The sequence below is a fragment of the Coloeus monedula genome (assembly GCF_965178545.1).
Source record: "Coloeus monedula genome assembly, chromosome: 1".
NCBI classification, from domain to species: Eukaryota; Metazoa; Chordata; class Aves; order Passeriformes; family Corvidae; genus Coloeus; species Coloeus monedula.
The window spans coordinates 20,697,312-20,718,894 of record NC_138781.1 but is presented as its reverse complement, the minus strand read 5'-3'; the positions used below and the strand labels follow the sequence as shown (position 1 = coordinate 20,718,894).

At 41.0% G+C, this 21,583-nt stretch overlaps 1 protein-coding gene across 1 annotated transcript in view; it reads right to left on the bottom strand.

Moving 5' to 3' along the window:
* The window catches only part of CUBN (cubilin), a gene marked incomplete at its 5' end in the record, with an annotated part of 143,441 nt that extends 128,932 nt beyond the window's left edge, over positions 1–14,509 (bottom strand). The window contains 12 exons of the mRNA XM_082298647.1: positions 271–457; positions 2,565–2,686; positions 3,222–3,317; positions 4,495–4,626; positions 5,372–5,540; positions 6,986–7,112; positions 10,787–10,890; positions 11,792–11,893; positions 12,667–12,705; positions 13,694–13,786; positions 14,100–14,229; positions 14,391–14,509. Of these exons, the coding sequence (XP_082154773.1) occupies positions 271–457; positions 2,565–2,686; positions 3,222–3,317; positions 4,495–4,626; positions 5,372–5,540; positions 6,986–7,112; positions 10,787–10,890; positions 11,792–11,893; positions 12,667–12,705; positions 13,694–13,786; positions 14,100–14,229; positions 14,391–14,509 (1,420 nt within the window). The remainder of the gene's footprint in view (positions 1–270; positions 458–2,564; positions 2,687–3,221; positions 3,318–4,494; positions 4,627–5,371; positions 5,541–6,985; positions 7,113–10,786; positions 10,891–11,791; positions 11,894–12,666; positions 12,706–13,693; positions 13,787–14,099; positions 14,230–14,390) is intronic.
* Between the last annotated feature and the right edge of the window lie 7,074 nt (positions 14,510–21,583).

The window sequence follows — 21,583 nt, the reverse complement described above, 5'->3', positions numbered from 1 at the left end:
TGGCATCTAGCCAAGGCCAGTGGGCCTGCAGATCAACTTCACTGTTGCGTTCGTACTGCTAAACGAAACAGCTATAAATGAAGCTCATGGAAAACTCTGATTTGGAGGGAATTTGGGTTGGGATCTCTAATCCACCAAACACAGGGCTGTTTTTGCCATCATAATGCAGTTCTTATTCACATATTAATCCCATACACCAAGCATCTACTCGCTGAAGCCTGCTGTCCCATTTCCCAGGGGGAAAGGAGGAGGAGGAGGTTCTGGCTGTACCTTGCTGGGCTGTCTGGCACTGTGGTCCTGTCCAGGCGCTGGTGCACTCGCAGGAGTAGCCATTGACCCCATCGGTGCAGCTCCCCCCGTTCTGGCACGGGTTGCTGATACATTCATCAATGTTCTCTGTACAATTAGGGCCTGTCCAGCCTGCATTACACAGGCAGAAATAGCCAGAGATCATTGCCTACAGGTATAAACAAATCAAATAAACTGTGAGCAAAGAAACCAATAGAGTCAGCAGAAAGACTGATGTTTACACTTATTTTATGAGGAGATACTGGAGTAAAGAAATAAAACCTTTGAAACTTTTTGGCCTTGATGGTCACTGGTGAATACCAAAATAAACATAAAGCCTAATCAGATTATCTATCTCTTCAGGTTTTTTTCTATTAAATTATTTCTTTGCAGGGCTCTTTCAAATTACTTTCTTAAAAATCAAAATCTGTATTAATTTAGCTGTTCAGAAAACTGTTTGCTTGGTTTTAGAATGATCACACTAGAATCAAGTCAATCATATTACCTAAACCTTATAAAAAGCAAGGCAAGATATTTGGTTTATAAGTAATTTCTCTCAAGACCTTTCTCTGGGAAGTCTGCAGTTATGTGGGCTGTTAACTTTCATTTTCATCCTGAAAGGGGTTAAAGGGGAACAATTTTCAGCTTTATCGCTTATTCTGCATGTCTCTTTTCCATTTCCATTGTCACAACCTTTACTACTTCTCCTTATAATGAAGTCCTTCCATATCTGTAACTGCTTTAATTTCATATGTTCTCTTACCTTACATTTCTTGTTTAATAGACACAGTCTTTAAAGGCAAAGCAGAACATGGTCCCAGGTACATGCTACAATCCCATCTTTGATGACAAACAATCAGTGTTTTTCATTCTCTATTTGCTTTTGCCTTACCTATTCATGTCCTCTGCATCCCAAAGAGAGATTTTCAGTATGATGGAAAAGGGTTTTGATGTGTATTTAGGACTCTGAATGTTGCTTTAAAAGGTGTTTTCTGATCTGCATTGTCTGATATTTAATTGACATTATATTTCCTCTGTCATTATGCTGGCCAAATACAGCTCTGATGTTTCTCTATTTCATTAGATGCTTCTGTAGTCCCATTATTTAAGTATCTGTGTTATTCCCTACTGTTGTATGTTAGAATATATTTAGGGGAAGATGTCATATCTTTTAATAGATTGACTAAAATGAACTTAATAGTCAGGAAAAGTAGATTGGAAATGGGCACAACTGGCCCTTTATACATCCAAGTGAAGACACAGTAGATACCTACAGAATAGACAGCAAGAAATGCTGGGGAGGAGTGGAGTGTAAGTGAGGGCACTGTCACATTTCACACAGAAAATGGAAAAAGCAAAAGATAATACACCCCAGAGTCACAGAAACATTTAGCTTGGAAAAGACCCTTAAGATCATCAAGTGCACCTGTTAACCTAACACTGCCAAATCCATATCTTATGTCTCATTTTCCCTGTGCCTCCAGGGAGAACCAAAAGGAGGCTATCTGCAGACTAATGGGCATAAATGGGAAAAGACTCCACTGGAACAAAAAATTTAGCATTTGTGAATATTTCTCCAAAATCACCATCGTAAATATCCTCCACAACAAAATCCCCAGGTCTGCAGCAGGACTTTCCAGAGCACAGCATACCTCATTGAGGAAGCCAAAAACGTCTTCACAGGGTTCATGTGGACAACCTAAATGTTCGCTGTGTATGAGAATGAATTCACAGCACCAACCAGTTTAGGTCCAAAAGACTTGGTTACCATCAATTCCTTTGAAGCACCCTTTCCATGTTCGTGTAAACAGCCTAAGACTCCAGGAGCACTCTCACAAGATCAGACTAGGAACACATAGCCAATTCTGCTGGATATTAACAATCTGAAGGTCAGCAGAGGTACTGGATCTGTTATCATGGGTAATTCCTCCATCACCCAGGGTGGTAAATTACTTTCGTGTGCCACCAGGGACAGTCATTCATCAGTTCTCCCCCATCAGCACTAGCATTCCATTGGCTAGCCTGGGCTACCAAACACAAATTCTCAGGTCATTGGTGCCAAGATTACCATCTCTACTTCACACACAAAGAAATGGCTTATGTGCCCTGAAACTCACTTTTCTTTCCCCAGGTATATCCACTGATCTTGCAATCCCCACTGACTTTGCCTCATCTCATTAGTATGTCTGCACTCAGCCTTCATCAGCCTCACCAGTCTCCCTGACTGGTTATAACTCCACAATGCTGTCACCAAGTGTGAGGAGACCAGCACTTACCAAGCACTGCCCATTTGCACAAGGGTTTTGCAGCTGACAGATATCACTGAGAGGAGAGCACCCATTCGGCCCATATCCACTTCCAGTGTACCCAGATGTGCAGGAACAAAATGCCATGGGCCCTTGGGAGATGAGACAAGACACAGAAGGTAATTCAGTCTGTCACAATGACAATACCAATGTCTGTAAATGTCCTGGACATTTTGAAGCAGAGTCTTTATACAATTCTAACTTATTTAATCTTTTGACACCTTCCCTGGTCAGTGCCCAGTTTGACCATGGAAAGAGCCATGGTGTTGTTTTGTTATGGCCACGATCATGGGAAGTGGTGGGTGTAGTCAAAGGGTACTTTTGGGAAGGGGAGTAGTAAAAGCAGTTGTATAATTGGAAAACTGCATCAAAGAAAAATGGTGAACATCTCCACAGTTTTAGGAAAAAGTCCTCTTTTTGGTGGAGCCTAAATCTGCTTCTGTCAATGTTTATGGAAAAGTCTCCTGGCTTTAGCTAACCTGCCTGTAAAATTCTTTGGGTTAGGCAAAACTGACTGTGGAGAAGGGGCTGCAATCTAGATATGTTGCAACAAAGGGGATTAATCCTAACCAGATCCTCCTTGAATTCACACTGATTTACCATACAGTCTTTAAGAAAGCATCATACCTGGACCTGAGGTACAAGTAGCCGAAGGATGGCACCCTCCATTATTTACAGAGCAGATATCAACCCGGGTACATCTTTGTCCATCTCCCTCATAACCTGTTCAGAGGTAAATCTCAGTTAGTCTGTAACAAACTATGTTCTTTGAGAATCAACAGCAAAACAATCAACTGGTGAGCAAAACACTAATTCATGGTGTAAAATCATAGTCTTCTGCAGTTAAAATGAAAAAAATTGAGATAGCTGCTGAAGTAAAACCTGGCATATTTATTGTGGCTCCTTCATTGCAGGGATGGATTCTGACTATAAATAAATCCTTCCATGGTTGCAGAAAAAAAGATACATTAGTGTTTGCCAAATATAGGTGAGGTCAGTGATGCCATAGAAGCCCATGTCTCTCAGCCACCATGCTCTGCTCTCCCTACACATCTGTACCCAGTCAGCCCTGGGTACACATCCAGGCTTTTTCCTCCTGCACACCAGAGCAGCCCTTGGATCTCAAACATGACCCCCAGTTCTTCTCAGGACGTTCAGGAGGACCAATGCCCTGCAGCACGACTCTTCATGGCCAGAGCTGACATCACCAAAACTTGTCTGAGGCCACATGGTGATATCCCTTCAGCACTCAGTAACTGGGAGTCTTCACTACATGCAGCCTATTGCCATTTAAATAGCAATCAAAAAGTCAATTAGAAAGACTTTTTCCTGCTGTATTTCTTGTAATGATACCATACATTTCAGAAAGCATTTTAAATCATAAACCACAAATTGTAAAGTTGCAACTTCCACTGCTTGACCTGTACTGCGATGGAAACGCTCAGCCTCCTCAGACAGCATTCAGAGCGTGACAATTATCAAGGCCTTTTTTTACTGCAGACAATACAGCTGATTTATGGCACACAGGATACTCCTTCAATTAATACAGACAATGAAATTACTATCATAATTATGCAATCCTTGTTTCCCGTTAATGATCTTGTAAAGGAAGTACTTCACCAAATCTAGGCTCTAACATTGAAAACATCTACCTAGTACAAAAGAAACACATTTCAGAGGATCATCTTTACAGGCATACTCTATACAATGTTCATTAATAGCTGAAGCAGTTTGAACATCCTTGGACTCTGCATTCTGTATTACAGTATTGTGTATGTGATATTCTTTCTATGAAACCAATTTTCAGCTTCTTAAATCTACCCCAAAATGGGCTCAAATGTGTTGAATCTTCATCTTTTTAAGCCCTTTCATAGTATTATCAGCAGGAAATCCGTTTTACCTGGTGGACAGAACCCACAGTGGAATGACCCAGCTGTGTTGATACATTGGACCATTGGTACTGTTGAGCAGCCTCCATTATTAATTGCACATTCATCAATATCTTTGCAAGTGTAGCCATTTCCTTGCCAGCCTAAAAAGCAGCACAGAAAAGACATCAGAAAGAAAATGCCTGGCCTTTTTGGTTTCTTCTTTGACCAAATCTTTTCACAGAGTACAACTGAATTGCACTTCATCAGCACAAGAGTAGACCTGTCTCTCTCAGAAGTGATTAAAATTAATACCAGTCTGAAAATTAGGTTTCAAACACAACACGTTGGAGATGTGTGTGGAAGAATGTTTTATTTTAACTGCATTCTGGATATTCCAGATTCAAACACACTTTTACATAAAGAGGATGTAGTTCTGGTCTAGTGCATGTATGTACATTTTGCAGCAAAGCTTTATTGCAACTTCAGTTAAATACTTTAAAAACTCCTCCCATAGACACCACCTACCCAACTCAGGAAGAGTAATCATAGGTTATATGGTCTGAGGGGACAATCAGATTTTTATATTGCCTTAGGGCAGGAAACATGCAGATATGAAAGTACTGCAGACCTATTACGTGAAGGTGATAGGACATGATGGACATGAAGGTACCTGTGGACATCAGATCTATTTAGGTGCTCAGTTTAGAATGAGATAAATCATGCATTAGACTCTACTGCCTGTGTTACCTAGATAGGACATAACCTGAAAGCATTTATTCCCTAGAATACAGACCAAAGCATTTCATGGAGTTACTCTCATGTGCATCCTGTGTCTGTGCTTATGCTACATGAGCAGCAGTACCCCTGACACCCCATCCCACCTGAGAGCATAGAAGGATGAGATACCTGTGGGGCAGGGACCACAGGTGTAGGAACCTAGAGTGTTGTGGCACTGCACAGGTGGATCCTGTGAACACGGAGGATGAGGGAGGCTGCATTCATCGATATCAGCGCTGCAGGCAGGGCTGCCAGGAGGGGACATCCAGCCAGTTTCACAGATACAGTGGTACTTGGGCTGCCACAGAAAACACCACATTGCATATAGAAGACATTTGCAATAGTCAAGAAAAAGGCAGGAGGAGTTAATTTCATAAAATGACTTTCAAACTATAGCAAGAAAGCTTTCAGAGCATTATATGGCTTGCACATTTTGTTTGGTAAGTTGCTTCAGTAGTTTTCTCAGGCTATTTCTTCCTCTGAATTTACTTATTCAGATTATGGAAGCAACTCAGGCTCATTCATTATGTTCATAAAAGAAATCTGTAATTTACCCCAAAGCTCCTAGAGAAAATAAGATCAATTATGAGCTGTACATAAACATAATTAAAAGTCCTCAACTTGCTTTTTAACCAGGGCAAACAGATCAGTGTAAGCAACCTGAAATCATCTTGGCTATTTTATTTTAATCAAGTTATTCCATAGTCTATGCAAGGTGCAGCACTGACATTAAATTGCAAATACATGTTTTCTTTTAGGAAAACAGTTTTCTCTCTAGTAAACTTTACTAATGGCCAGATTTCAGCATTTATCTAGCTTTGGTCCAATTAAAGCTAATGGGAGCTTGTTGATTGTCACAGGAGCAGACACTGTTAAGCCAACACTGAACCCTTTTCAAAAGCTTTCTCAACAAAAAGTGGGCATTAAATAAGTGATGAGTTGTGAAACTTCTAAAAATTAATCAAAGCAATTATTTTACAGCAAAACACAAAAAATATGTGCTGTGACTGGAATGGTGCATGGGCATATAGGAGTATTAAGGAGCACAAGCTTGGCTGGGTGGTTTTGGAGGGCTGGTCTGAGTGGAAAGAGCCAAAGCTGGCATGGTCCATCTGTCTCTTTGGAGTGAACACTCTGTACCCAGATCCTCGCCCAAATGGAATGAGCCAGCTTGCCCCAGAAGAGCACTCAAGTGTGTGCCAGCATCCACCCAGTGCAGATGCTTGGAAAGGTTGGGCCTGGAGTCAGGCAGCACATCCAGCTGACACTGAGGAGCACCAAAGATAAGCAGCAGCCACCCAGTCACCATGCAGCCCTTCAGCTTCCAGGCCCCTGGCAGTAATGTTCCACTGGCATGTCTTTTCCCAGGAAAAATAAGATTCATTATGTTTGTCCTTCTTAATCATTTAAGCAGTAAAATATTCTAGCAACTTAGAACTCCCAAAATAATGAACAGTAAGAATATTATATTTCAAATAAGACTTTAACTATAAAAAAAATATTCCCAAGCTCCCTATGGATGTAGTAGTAGATCTAATACTGTGACAAGAACCTCTAACAAGACATAAGACATTTTTGATTCTTTCTGCCATCCTTGGTACAACAGGGAGGTTGTTATATTGTATAGTGGCATTTCTTGCTGTTTTTCAGCAGCAGTGTGTGCTACACAGTTTTGTCATGCTCAGCATATTTGTTGCTTATTCATGCTGTGCTGTGTAATGAAGTTTATACATTGTTCCTTACCCTGTGGGGCTGATCCCTTTCTCCATCTACACAGAGGCCATGCTCACAGAGCGTCTCAGATCCTTCCTGGCAGTCATCAAACTTCAAGGCACAGTGAGGCCCATAGGTTTCTGGAGTACAGGAGCAGCTAATAGTGAAAGTGGAAAAAAATCAAAATTTTGTATTTCTACCACTGTTAAAGATTGTTTATTACCATTCTCCACTCAATGGTGTTTTTCTTAAGAAATACATCTCTTTACCTATATTCACAATCCTGCTAGTAATCATGCACAGAGGCCAAGTCTCCTGTTCAAGACAGTCAAGAATCATGTGAGACTTATGTATATTCATGGCTGTCTGGCCCTATGGGAGAATCTACAGCCTTTTGTTACATTCATAAGCACAAATCCAGAAAAAAAAGAAAAGTCTAACATAAGATTTAAACTGAACATGAACCTGGAAAACCCCACTTCAGTCAAAGAGCACCTAAACTTCCTTTTTCAGTTTATGACCATCATATGATGCCAAGTGCCAAAAATCCTGCCTCTGGCAATATGCAGGTATGCCATGTCTGGCCTGTACTGGGGAGTGAGGTACCTTAATCCCCACACCACAACAAGGGGCAGCTGCTGTCTCAGCAGTACACCAGCTTTTAGGGATGTGTGGTGGGCAAGAGGTGGCATTTGGGGTTGGTGAGGTGGGAAGAACAAAGCAGTGGATTGAAAGAAGACCTTCTATTGGGAGGATCTGTTTTGAAAGCTGCTAGATGCATCACATCATTATTTATAGGGCAGAGCTTAGACAGTATTTTACATATGTGGTGGAACTGAAATGGGGAACTTCCAAACCATCGGATAATGTTTCCCTTTTCTCTGGCTCTATTTCCACATAGACAAAATGTGAGGCTCTGAAATACAACTGAAAGGGATATTAATGTACAGAAAACCTCCTGTCAGATCACTAGCTTCTTATTAAAATGACAGTGAGACTCTCATTTGGATTCAAGTTACATGCTGCATTGTCTGCAGCTTGCAGAGACATATGGCAGGTACACACCCATCTTGGATTGCTTTTAAGGTGCCTAATGAAAAATGCTCTGTAAGAGCATTTCTCTGCAGAATTAGAATCAGGGTATTCCAGTGCAGCTGACCTGGACCTTGGAGTAATTTATATAAAATAAGCTGCTGCTGTCCCTTCCACTATGTCACATGCTCAGCTGAAATAGCAGTTTGATAAGCCAGTTGTAGGTAACTAAACAGTGCACCCAGGACAAGCAATCCACACGAACTTAGGCTTCAAAAACCCACAACAGCTTAATGCTTAACTGCAGTCTGCAGTGCAAGACAGCATGTTCATTATTGTAAGAGACAGCAAGCAGAACAACACCTTCCCATCAGTGCAGCAGCTCAGCCTGGGCAAGCACAGAGGCAACAGGTCAGGGAACCAGATGACTTTTGTATGTCTAAAGTACATTCAGAGCTTCATGTTCAACTTCAAAGGACACAACAAGGCAATGTGACCATCTCCAAAGGAGAACAATGGCACTGTCTCCTGTCTAGTCTGGCAAAGATTAATCTGCTACCCATCCTAAGTTTCTCAGAGAAGAGCTTCAAGAAGTAGGTCACACTGCAAGGCACTTCAGCCAAATTGTGATGCACTGCTGCTTGGCACTGCCATGGTTCTCTCACATGGCTCATGGCACGTTGTGACGAGGCCCCTGTTATTTTGGTTGTGACACAGAAGTCTGATAGACATGGGGCCTTCCACAGCCTTTCATTCAACTGATGCAATGGCCACTTAAGGCTCTGATTGAGGAAGGTGTTTCCTGGATACTTGCTCTTTTTCCTCATACTTCAGTGCTTTCCTGAGTTACAGGAAAAGCATGCAGGTAAAGAATATGAACAAGGAATGAAGACTGCATTATGTTCCATTTCATGCAACCTAATCCAGTACTTCCCACTGCCTGGTATTATCTCTGCAGGCTATGGAAAGTCAATTACCCTTTTCTTTCCTGCAGTCTGCACTGGTGTATATAACCATGCCAGAGCAGTAGCGGGGTGACCTAGGTTGTAGAGCCCCAGAAAGCTTAGCAGCAATGTCCTCACAGCTGCTGAAAAGAGATGTCATGCTCTGCCTGGGGATGGATTTAGCATTTGGGGAGCACTCAGAAATAAGTAAGACAATATGTGAAAAGAGATAAAAGGCAGTACAATGGACTTGGGGAAGGGACTATATAATAATCCTGAGTGTGTAATGAAAAAGCAGCAATATTAAGGTTTTGATAACTTATGAAGAGGTCCTAGTTCATTTCATGAAGCACTGATTCAGCAAGTACCAAGGAGGGCAAGAAGTACATGAGGGAATCATGACTGTACTAACACAATGACAACGCTTGCAAGAATGGCAGACCTTAAACCTTAATTGAGTCACACACCTGTACATCTCTGAGCATAATAAAAAACAAATAAAGGCAGATTTCTTTGTGTGTTGTTTCCTCAACAAATATCTGTTGCAGACAAGCTAGAAACATCCTTTAAAATCGAAGTAAAGCTTACAAGGAAGCATCATGCACCAGTGACACCTCAGCAGACTGTGTTTATGCTGAAGCATGAGGAGCACTATAGGAGAGCTTCCTTTGTTTGAGGTTCTTCCAAGAACTCACAAAGCACTATAAGCTAGTGTTACATCAAGCAAATATTTGTGGGGGCTAAGATTTTCGGTCTGAAGCAGGAGACAAAATGCTTTGCAGAAAGCTGTGGCATGCTCTCCAGCGTGCTTGTTCCCATTGCACAGGGATAGCTTTGTATTATATTTGAAAGTTATTTATTTACCAGATTATTTGACATTTTGGATAATGAGACACAAAATGTTCAGGCTGGCTTGCCCTCAAGCAAGTGAATGTTTTCTGAGGAGCTGGGCACAGCCAGAGAAGAATATGCTCCAGAAGCCTCATGCATATGGGGCCCAGCACAAAGGCAGCCCAGGCACCCCCTTGGTCTGACAGCTGCAGACAGCATTTCTCTTCCTTTTCTGTCTGGCAGCACTGTGCATTCTTTGCTCTGCTGCTGTCTCAGCAGTGCCTGTGTTTCTGGAGGGGATGGAGGCATTTCACAGAACTGTTTCTGATTTCCCAGAATACTCTGTGTTGGAAGGGACCCACAAGGATCATCAAGTCCAAGCCTTAGTGAATGGCCTGCATGGGGATTAACTCATGATCTTGGTGCTATTAGCACCCTGCTATGACCAACTGAATGTGCTGGGAATGCCAGTGATCAAGGGTGCCCATATATCCAGGAGATTTCCAATTCAAAGCCTTTTCTGGGCCAAGCCTGTTCACTCCCTTCATACCCTCACTCCTTCTGAGTTCAAGGGGTGATAGTGGAGGGATGGTAACGTGGCTGTGCTCTGTGGGCATGTTGGTGAGTGCTGGTTACAGACCATCATGAGCATCTCACCTCCCCAGCTACATCCCATGGTGCAGGATATTTCCATTAAAGCATCTGCACCTACAACACGGGGGTGGGTCACTGGAGCCAGCCTTCAGTTTGCAGCCTTCTCCCCTGGCATGGCTGTGTGATGGATCTGGTTCCTGCTGCTCTTCTTGTGTCAAAGCAGGCAATGGCTTTGGAGGCCCTTCTGCATCTGTGGTGGGCTCAGTGTACAGTGCAGTAAGGATCTTATATTTTCTCAGGCTGCTAGGGTTTATAGTGCATAGATATTAAACAGACTTACTTCTAGAACTTGTGCTGCAGGCGCGATATGGGGTAAAAAAATAGCAGAGTATTCTACACAGGATAATTGTGCCTAGTTTTGAGAGTTTACCTGTAGCTGCCTGGTGTGTTCACACAAGTGGCTCCATTCTGGCAACCTAATGCTGTTCCAGCAAAAATCTGGCATTCATTAACATCCACGGAGCACAGGGGGCCCTAAGATGAAATGGAAAACCAGTTTATTTTCCAAATAACTGAGAAAGGAAGCAAACCATGGACCCAATGTTTAATATAGTTTTCAAAGATATACAAACCATGGGCTGCTAGCAACACAGCTTCCCTTATGAAACACAATAACAGAACTATTTTTCAGCTGTGTTTCTGTGACCCTTGCTATCAGTGATATGGGGATAAAATATTTCAGATGTAGAAAGCATATGAACAGCACATTTTTGTCATCCCTTCACTTTCCAACCAGAAAAAGACTCAGAAAATTTTCTTTTTAACTGTTTCTATCAGGAAAGCACATAAATTTTGACCCAAATCTTGCTGGGCTAACTTTTAAGTTGAAATCCTTTGAGAAGAAGATATAACATTTCCATCTCTGGTGCACATAATAGCACCATTAAACCATTTGCTAGTAAAGTCTCTGGATTTAAAAAAGTCAGAATGGCACTGATTATTTACACACCCCATTTGTCCTACATGTTAGAGATTGAATAAACATCCATCCCTTCCCCCATTCTCTCTCTATCCTTGTGTAAGGTCAACAGCAAGGCATGCAGTTCAGTTCAGTGCTCAGCAAAAACCAGACTAATTCTCTGCTGTGGGAACTGCCAAGAATCACTGACTCCATGGGCCATCGCCTGTGTGTAACAGTGCAGGGTTTGGCCCAGTGCTTTGGGCTTCTTTCTTTTTTACATGTATAGATTGATATTGTTGAGAAGCAAATGAGTTGCTCTCCAGCCAGTGAGTGATACTGCTGCTTTGCTCTTCAGTGTATCTCACTCTACCCTGAGCAACCCTAAAATGCTGCACTTCGTGGTGATCACACTAACCTAGATGCAGACTTACAGTTAAAATACACACTCTGTAGTCAAGGAGGTTAAAGACTCACCTGCCAGCTGCTGGGACAGAGGCAAAAGAAACCATCCAGTGAGTTTACACAGGTCCCTGTGTTCTTACAGGGGTTACTACTGCATGCTCTCCTCTGGATGTCCTGAAATGCCAGAAAAAAGTAGAAAATGAGGTTTCTGCTTAGTTGGTGTTCCATTAGCATTTATTTTCAAGACAAACCTTCTTTTTTCTTTTTTTCTTTTTTTTTTTTTTTCTCATTCTTTCTTGGATTCCCCCTCCAATTTTTTCAGCAAGGTTGATTTGTAAAAGTTTTGAGCTATTTCACTTATCCCTGCACAAAATAATCATGCTGTGATTGGTACTACACAGAATGGCCAAGCACTAGGATGAGAAAAGCCCTGTAAAAAGTAAATAATAATAGAGACTGTTCTTCAGTCTCTAGTCTAGATGGAGGGTGATTTTGTCTTTTTGATTCCATGGGTGATTCATCTGACAATTGTTTTTACAGCACCTGTAGGTGTGGCTTGTCACAAGCTCACTGGAGAAGCAAGCAACAGCTGAAACTTAGCTAGTTCCAATACAATAAAAATCCAGTTTGAGTTTCTGGTCTTTATCTTGACAGACCAGTGAAGGAAATGTTTACTTCTCCTTGGTATCTACTTGTTCTTGAATGTACAACTGTTTTTCTGCTAAGAAATGCAGGCTCCTACACAGTTTATATTTTGTAAGAAGGCATATCACCTCCTCCACAAATCTTGGTCCTTTTTTTTAACCTTCTGTTACCAAAAAAAGTTTTCCTGAGGAATGCATGAGAGGAAAGAAATCATTTAGCTATTTAATCATTGAAACCTCTCTTTATTTACTTGGGGCTGGGATTTCCTTTTCTGATCTCTAGTTTGCTTCCCATTTACTTACCTGCTGTAAGCTTTGAAGTTTGTTATCAAGACTCAGGATCTGCAAAAGAAATGCAAATTGCATTGTGCTTGGTATGAGAGTGACCACAGAGGTACTTGCTGGATACTGGTAAGCTAACAAAATGTATTCCTCTGAGAAAAGGGAATAGCTGATACGTGGAACCAGGTGACAGTCGGAACCAAATGAGGCCCCATTCACTGTGATTTTGGTGGGTTTGGCTGTTCAGAAAATGACAGCTTAAACATGTCCCAGCCTGGATCCACAAGGCAAGACTCAGTCTTGCAAAGACATGTTCAGGTGCTCAAAACCAAGAATGTGAATATTCCTGTGGGATTGTCCAGGTCCTTGCATGCATGACAAGGATGGAGGTCTGGGACAGAGCACTGACAGGCAAGAAAAGGGTCACCAAATCTCAGTGGGTTGTAACCACAAACAGCAAACTGAATAAGGGAATATGATAGATACATACTAGCACCATTTCCCTAAAGGAAGATCTCTTAGGCTATAAAATATTTTTCTATAAGGAACTTGTGGAAACACTGTAACAAAAGACACTTAAATCAGGCAATGGTTTAAAAATTTTCTCATGGAAAAAAATTTTCAGGAGCAGGGAAGTGACAAAACTACTGCATAGGTCTTTTCTTTCCACAGAAAATCCCTATAGCCCATTTCACCCGTGGAATGGGATGTCTGTTTAACAACTATGAAAACATATATGGTCCATTTCCAGAATTTATCCATAAATATTAGAGGATATAGTCAATACAGATGCTGACAATGAAAAAAGAAGAATCACAGTAACTGGAAATTTTGGGGGGATTTACAGAAATTTTTGCATTGTCTCCAGAGCTTCTGAATAAGCATCTCAAAATTAAACACAGACTCCAAGCTGATGTTAAAGAGGGACTCTGCTCCAGTTCCCTGAACTGCGTCCAGAAATACTAAAATGAATCAGGTTGTTTAATATTAGTGCGAGGAATGGAAACCTGGGAATGTTGGAGGAGGATAACGCGAAGGTATGGCTCACCTTGGAGGTCAGCAGAGTAATCTGCTGGGATACATTCTGAGAGGCACTGCTGGCTTTTTTAAGTTCTTGAATCTCTGTGCTACTCTCTCTAACCTAAACAACAGAGATAATGTGAAACAAACCTTGACTTTTCAAAAGCTTAGGAAAGTTTTGTCCTTGCATAACTTTACTATTATAAAGTCCACTTAAATACAGAGAGCTCTACTATACACACAATTTAATCTTGTAATTATCTTCTGTGATGGCATGATTACTTTACAAGTCTGCAATAGCTAACTTTTATATTAGACTACTGATATAGATAATATAAAATAAAATAATACAAGCCACATCAAACACTTGTGAAAACAATTTAACAATTAATATGTAAAACTGAAAATATATTAAGGAAAAGTAACTATATCACCTGACTAAAAAATTCTGCAAGGTCTTCTTCATTAATTTTTACTTTCCCCAGTGGTCCAGTTCTAAATTCAATATTTTTGCTGGAGCCAGCATGGAACACTAAATTACCCTGCTCGGAGGATAAACGAGGCCTGTTGTATTATGGAAAAAAAAAAAAAAAAGAAAAGAAAAAGAGATCATTTAGTTACACATATCTGCCAAAGAGTGTGTAAAATAGAGATGCAGTAAAGCCATTCTGTTCCCATTACCAGCACTGCCAGGCCACCATATCAACAAATGCAATGGTACTTACTGCTCATCATAAGTGGCTCTTTTCTGCCTCTTTTTTTCATGGTGGTTTGGGTCACAGCTCAGTCCAGCAAGTAATAATAACACAACTACAAGCCCAGGGACAGGAGGAGTCCAAAGCATTGCTCTCCTTCAGCTGTCCTGAGCTTGAAGTGAAACCTCCAGTGCTGGATTGGGCTGTTGTGAGCCCAGGTGCCCTTTGCTCTCACACAACTCCTTGTTCACAAGGTGCCCATTCTGCTGCCTTGTCTTGCAAGGGTGAACTTTATCTCAGATACCTTAATTAAAGATTGACAGCATGCAAATCCCCTAGACATTAAATGCATTTTTCTGTTTTTGTCTTTTGGTTTCAGGAGCTTTGAGAGATCATTAATTGGAATCTGCCTGTATTTTATCAGTATGTCTTTGCCCTTTGTACAGCTGAGCACCCCTGTCTCCCTGAGCACCTTGTAATCTGCAGCCGTCTGCTGCAGAAATGGCTCTCTCACATGCTGCACCACAGGGGCAAAGGAAAGATTATTTTGGCAGCACTAAAGGACTTAACTGTTACAAAAAAATCCCCAATCCCAAATGTAAAACCCACAGCGGCTGGCAAGGAATACTTGTATTGAAAGAGAAGCTTCCAGTCAGTAATTTACTGGGCAGATGACACAAACAAGTCAGCAGTACTGAACAGCATCCCATGGATTACAACAGCAAAGTACAATTTTAACTGAGTATGGTTGCTCTGACTCAAGGGTGGCTCAGTCCCCAGATGCTGAGGCTCAGGCTGCTTCTGCTGAAAGCCATGAGAGATTCCATGTCCCACCTCTCCTTTGCTTTTGCCAGAGTCTCCATATTCCCCTTGCAAAAGAATTTTCTGTGCTTTGTTCTTTCTGCTTAGAGGAGCTCTGCATGTTTTCTTTCCTCATGCTATGAGCTTCCTGAACTTCCAGGCCCACCACCATTCCTTTTCATTTTCCTTTTTGCTTAGTAGACATCTTATTCAGATTGCTCACATTTCAAAACTCTACTGAGAAGAGTAGCAACAGTTGTACCTGCTCTTGCTTGTAGGTAATACCAGCATCGTTTAAGCCCCAGACCTTCCTGGAAGCCATGGAGCTCTGGCACTTCCTAACCCTGCCCAGTCTTTCTGCTCCAGTCTGTGCTTGTGATCTACAGATGTCCCACAGATATGTGGAACCTCCCCATGGAAGCATTATGAGCTCAAAACAACCTGGGAAGAAATTGGATGTGGTGACAAAAAATACTAATGTCACCTCAAAAAGAGACGGATGCACGCTGTGAACGTGAATGTGAAGTCAGGATGGCCAATGTTTGTGGTGCTGCCACAGATAACTTGATCTTCACTGTGAGTAACCATAATGCCTTAGATTGTATCAGCTCTATCCCACCATTTTTGTTTGCATAAAACCTAGATTTTTATTACATTTTATTATCTTTGTTTTGATAAACTTACCTTGGAATTCAGAACCGCATCAGCATGCTGACCACTTCCCTTGTGCTCATGCTGACTGTGATATAGGTAACCCAGCAGTCACTGCTGCTGCCAAGGGATCTGGAAGGGCAGAGGGGAAGCTCCTACCGAACCCACGGAAGACAGTCCATCCCATGTACCTACAAGTGAGGTAGAAGGACAGCTCTCTGGGTGTTCACCTGCTCTGCAGCAGGGAGTCTATCAGCTGTTCCTGCCAGAACAGAGAATATAAGGTGAATTTTCCATGTGTTGTCCTTTACCATCATGAGGGATAATGTTTCCATGAAAATACAGAATTCTGTCCTTAGTTGTTGGAAATATGACTGCTCCATTCAATCCACATGAGCTATGTTTTTTTATACCGAGAATCTGTCCCTCCACCTTTTTTATATTTACTATTATGCTTTTTGCCCTGAAACATCTGTTCAGGAACAGGACAGCATAGACAAATTATCAATGTTTCTGTCCAGTCTACTGGACACCTTCTGCCTCTGGGTATCCTGGTACTGTCCATTAAACTAGTGCTCATTAACATTCTTTCCGTCGATTCTGAAGCCTGTCTGGAGGGGATTTTTTCTCTTTTTGTTTTGATTTGCTTTTTGTTTTAACAGTTTACTGAGTTTGTGTAAGTGTCAGTTGGGTGTCAATTTGAATAAACTCTGGGCTAACTACACCCGCACTCCATAGCAGAGTGGCTGAATGTCTGGATACTCCAGGAACTTACTTTCACAAAGTCCATTGTATGCTGACAGTTTCCATCCTGGCCTTCGGCTGTGGCCCACAAAATCCTTCCTTTCCTCTATTCATTTCTTCTGCACACTGAGTATGCATTGCCCCTCTCTGTCACCTGTCAACCTTCAATTCAGGCTTCCCTTTCCAACTAATTAACTCCAATAAACCAATAACCAGCAAGCAATAAACCATAAAGGATGAAGACAAGGCTGCTAATGCAAGGAACAAGAAGAAATTCACCTTCTCTTCCTGCACGCCTTATAGCTTAGAAAATAGTTGCCCTGAAGAACAGCTGACTTTGACTATGCACTGATTATAGGATGGAAAGAGAGGGTTGGGCACCCACCTATTTGCATGACACACTGTTTTCCATTTCATTAGACCTTCCAGATTTTAGTTAATTTAGTCTTTATTCCTAGTGAATGCACCTTAGGCTGGCCAAATTGAGAAATCTATAAACCTCCTTGAGGAGAGAAATAGGTCCACACCTTCTAATTTTACTGTAATATATTGGATTGAGACATCATTTTTGGAAGAACATAATGGAAAACATGCAAATGTCTGGCATAAGAATAGGTGCTGTTCTTTTTAACAAGAAGAGCTGGCATGAACCTCTCCTCCTGGGACAGATCATTCATTACCTCTCTACAATGAAGGCTCAGAAAACAGCTCTAAAGAGTATAGGTTGTGTGCAGATTTGGCAAGAGTAACCGAGTGTTTGTCTCTAATTCTGGTTGAAGTTCATCCTGTACTAGCAGGGACTACGATTTACCACCATCTTGTGTAGCTGTGTGAAATGAAATGGTGGTATTCCTCTACTTCTCCAGCACTATGTGCCTGCAGTGCAAAGACAATGGTGTAGAAGGTAAGAGTTGACTCAGATCATGGCCAAAAATTCAATATGCATTAATTACTCCTAGAAAGTAACTCAGATGCATGGATATGACATGAGTTTTTGACAATGTTACCTTTTTAAATGGAGGAAGAGCAGCAATTGGTGTCAATCCAAGCCTGGCTAACTTTTTAACGGAAGACCAAAAAATAATCCTTTTTTTTTCCTACAGACGGGAAAAAAAAAAATCCCTGCTGTTCAGTGTTATCACTCAAATATTTGCAAGTAATTATAAATCTGGTCCATTGCTGGTTAAATACCAAGTAGAGCACATTTACCCAAGTTTTCCGTCAGCTGAGCTCGTATCTCCCAGTTCTTCCGTCTTCACTTCCTGGATCCTCTTTCATCTTTCCTCTTTCTAGTAATACTCTAGTGTTCAAAAGTGACACACAACACATGAAGTGACACTCCCTATAACTGTGCAAATTCATGGTGTAAACCGTGCTCAATGTTGAACTCAGCACTTCCCATGTGTCCCTACAGCTCTGAGACAACCAAGCACTAAGTTGGTTATCAGGCCCTGTGCAAAGGATCAGCAACCATGGGATTTACATCAAATGCAAAGGATCAGCAACCATGGGATTTACATCAAATGTAGGTGACTCTGAAAAGTAAAATTCCCCTTGCTGTTCCTTACCTATAACCACCTATCATCAGTTCCTTCTCTCTATTCATGAGTGTCTGGAGAGTTTTATGGCCACAGCATCTTCCCCAGGGGCTGCAGCTGCTGCAAGCCTCCACTTCCCACACCCCTCCTTGAGGATTTCTTTTGCTTCTCAGCATTCTGCTCTCTGACACCTGTCTAAGATTCCGCTTCCTCAACACAGCTGATGAAGTTCATAAGTTACCTGCTAATGAAGTTAAACTACCTGGCCAGGAAATTGAGTTTTTCAGATTTTAATAGCAAATGACAAAGATAAGAGTCTTGATTTAGTTAGCTACTTGAGTTGGAATTGATCTACTGTCCCAATTCTCCCTGGATTCCTTTATCACAATGACGTTTTAACATGTTAGATTTTTACTTTCCTTATGAGACTTTTATTTTAGTTATTCTTTCTGATTTTTCTTCCTACACATTGCTGTTTCTATAAACAACTAACCACTTTGATGCTTCTTAGTCTCCATTTCATTCTTTTTTGTAATTAGGTTCACGAAAAGCTTCCAGTTGGTTGTACTGGCTTTGTTCTTTTCTATTGATTATTCCAGTCCTTTTAACACATTCCAGTTGCTTTAAAACACACTGGAGTTATTTTTAGGGACTTCCACTTGCATAGCCACCCTTCTTCAGTAACAACCCTCCACTGGATTCACTCTGCTCTGTACTGCTGGCTTGTACCGAGATGCTCAGTCCGAGCTGTATCTGTAAAGCATTTGCTGTGTGTGGATGCTGTGGTCACAAGTATGGTAACCACAGCACCATACAATTCTCTCACCATACAACATAAGCAGTAAGATCCATCATCCTGGGCAAGAAGATCTGTCCAGATCAGTGGATCATCCAGGTCACTCTCCAACAGTGGCCAAAAGCATATAGGAAATGAAGGGTACACGAAGGGGCAAGCACACACAGTACCTCTGCTAGGTACTCTCCTGGCCTCCACTTACTTGCAGCTCAGGAACTTCTTCAGTCAGAGATTTACTTACTCAGTACTCTCAAAGGATTTTTCTTACATGAACTTGTCCAGTCTTCTCCTTCTCTCCAAGCTTCACCTTACAACGCATGTAAGGTTGTAACGAGTAACAACACATGTTAAGTGTGGTCAATATACAGTGAAAATGGCAATAAAAATATTAATTCTGAGAAGAATCCCATTTTTAAGTGTGTTATTTATAAACTGAGACTGGTTTATTTTAAAAAAATATATAGGGCAAACAGTTGAACTAATCAAAACCATTTATTACTAGCTGTGTATGAGAAAATACATCAGTACCATCAACATGCTTTTCTTCCAAATTCCAGGTGGCAATTAAAAAAATATTTCAATTAAAACAGCCCAGTGCATGGACAAAAGCACAAGACAAACATGCTCTAAGTGAATCTGGGATTTCAGGATGTATTCTTGCATCTAAAATCAGAGACATTCTTCCCTGGAGGAGATTTCAGGAACTTTTTTGCTGCAGTTTCCCAAATCCTAGTGAAGGGTATCCAACCAGTGTGGCCATCTGACACTCCATCCAACAAGTCTCTCACTAAAAGTGGTGTGTTCCACTTGATTTAAACCTTTCCAACTCTGCCTCTTGCTTCACCAGAGCTCTTACCAGAAGATTCCTGGTCCAGTTTCCTCCCACTGTCAAAAGCACCAGGTGAAGGAAAGTCAAAGAGAAAAACCCAGTTGTTTTGCTTTCAGAGGCAGCTGCCCGGCCTCCTAACAACAGCTACATAAATGCCCCAAACTTTACAATCAACCAAAGATAAAAATAACAGCAATCTTGTCATGGTCTTTGCAATAACATTTAAATTGGCATACTATCACTACCAAGTATTTCATAAACTTCCCCTTAACGAGGTTGTAACACTGCAACACTCACGTTTGCACATGCAAAAGGAAAATGGCTACTGGAATTCATTTTGGGCTCTATGCCTACTTTTTTCTGCTTTCACATTGTTTTTCCTTGGATATTTCTCTGACCAGTATCAACTTCATACAATATTTATATAACACTGCTCAGAAATGCCTAGTGCTCTTAACCAATTATTACATTACCTCCTCCAAATCCTTACTTATAGGTCAAACTCTTTAAACACCATCAGAAAAAAAATACAGCACTTAAGTGGTTGTAAACACATACGAGACAAAATATATTAAACTCCTAAGGAAAATAAATATAATTCGGTATTTATACAAGAATCCAAGTGTTAAACATTAGTGTGAACAGCAAGCAAATAGAGCAGCCAAAGGGTGAGCTGAGAATTCAATACTTCATCCTTGAGATGTAACAAATATTTTCTAAATTTCCTGTTTATTTTAGAAATGTGTGACAACTGCTGAAACAGAATTGTACAGTCATTAAAGCATTGGACCTGTTCAGAGTTCTACTGAAATGTCTCTGTCAAAACCAAAATGGGCTTTCCCTTGACTAAATTTATGAAATCGTTATCACCAATCAGTGTTTTCCCAGACTGTAATACAGAGATTCCTGAAAATCCTTATAATTCTCCTAGGAGAGACCAGTCAAAAGCAAGATAAAAAAGTCTCTGGGCAGGAGCCTTACATTCACTGCATGCAAGGATGCACCTCCACTTCAAGCATCAAAGAATACTCAAACTCACTGCATGAAACAAATGGTATTTTAGTAATTTTGCTGCTAGACAGGTTTCTTCATGAGTATAGGGAAACCTGAGACTAACTCAGATGGAAACTAGCTGGTATAGGGAAGATTCTTGTAAGGCAGTCTGCAAGCTTCAGAAATGGCTGCAGAAATGTAACACCACCAAATATGATACCCTTTTTCTCAGTAGAAATTCTCGAATTTGAGGGAACACAACCACATCACCTCACTCAGATAAAGAAATTTAATTAAGATGTGAAAATGAATGAGGTACAAAATCAAAAATCAGATTCTGGAAGTCTCCCTCCCTTTCCAAAGCTGTTTTCCAGATTTTACTTCTTCACCTTTCAGCTGCTTTTGTAATCACATTTCATTCCTGTGAAAATGCTTAAGCTGAAGTTGCAAAGTACAGCAATGATGTAGGCTGCAAAATACTTAGGATTAGGAGACTGCTTGGAAAAGGAAGCAACATGATCATCAAGTGAGGTCAAGCGGGTACAACCCAACAGAACTCAGTAAACCAGTCTATTAATGACAAACCAAGGAGATAAACAGCAGTCCCTCAATTTAGCTGCACCAGTATTACAGGGTTAGCAGGGGTAAAATACACAAATATGTATTTACAATTCTGAATTCTTTCAATGTTTTTCTTTCAGAAACAGCTCAAATCAGCAAACAGATTCAGTCTTCACAATCACATTGAATTAAAATTCACTGTCAATATGTAACAGGCTCTGTATTACTGTATCAGTATTAGGTGCAGCTCAGTAAGTTTCAGTTTCCACTTTAACACTGCTAGCTTAGAAGTGGCATATAAAGCATTAAA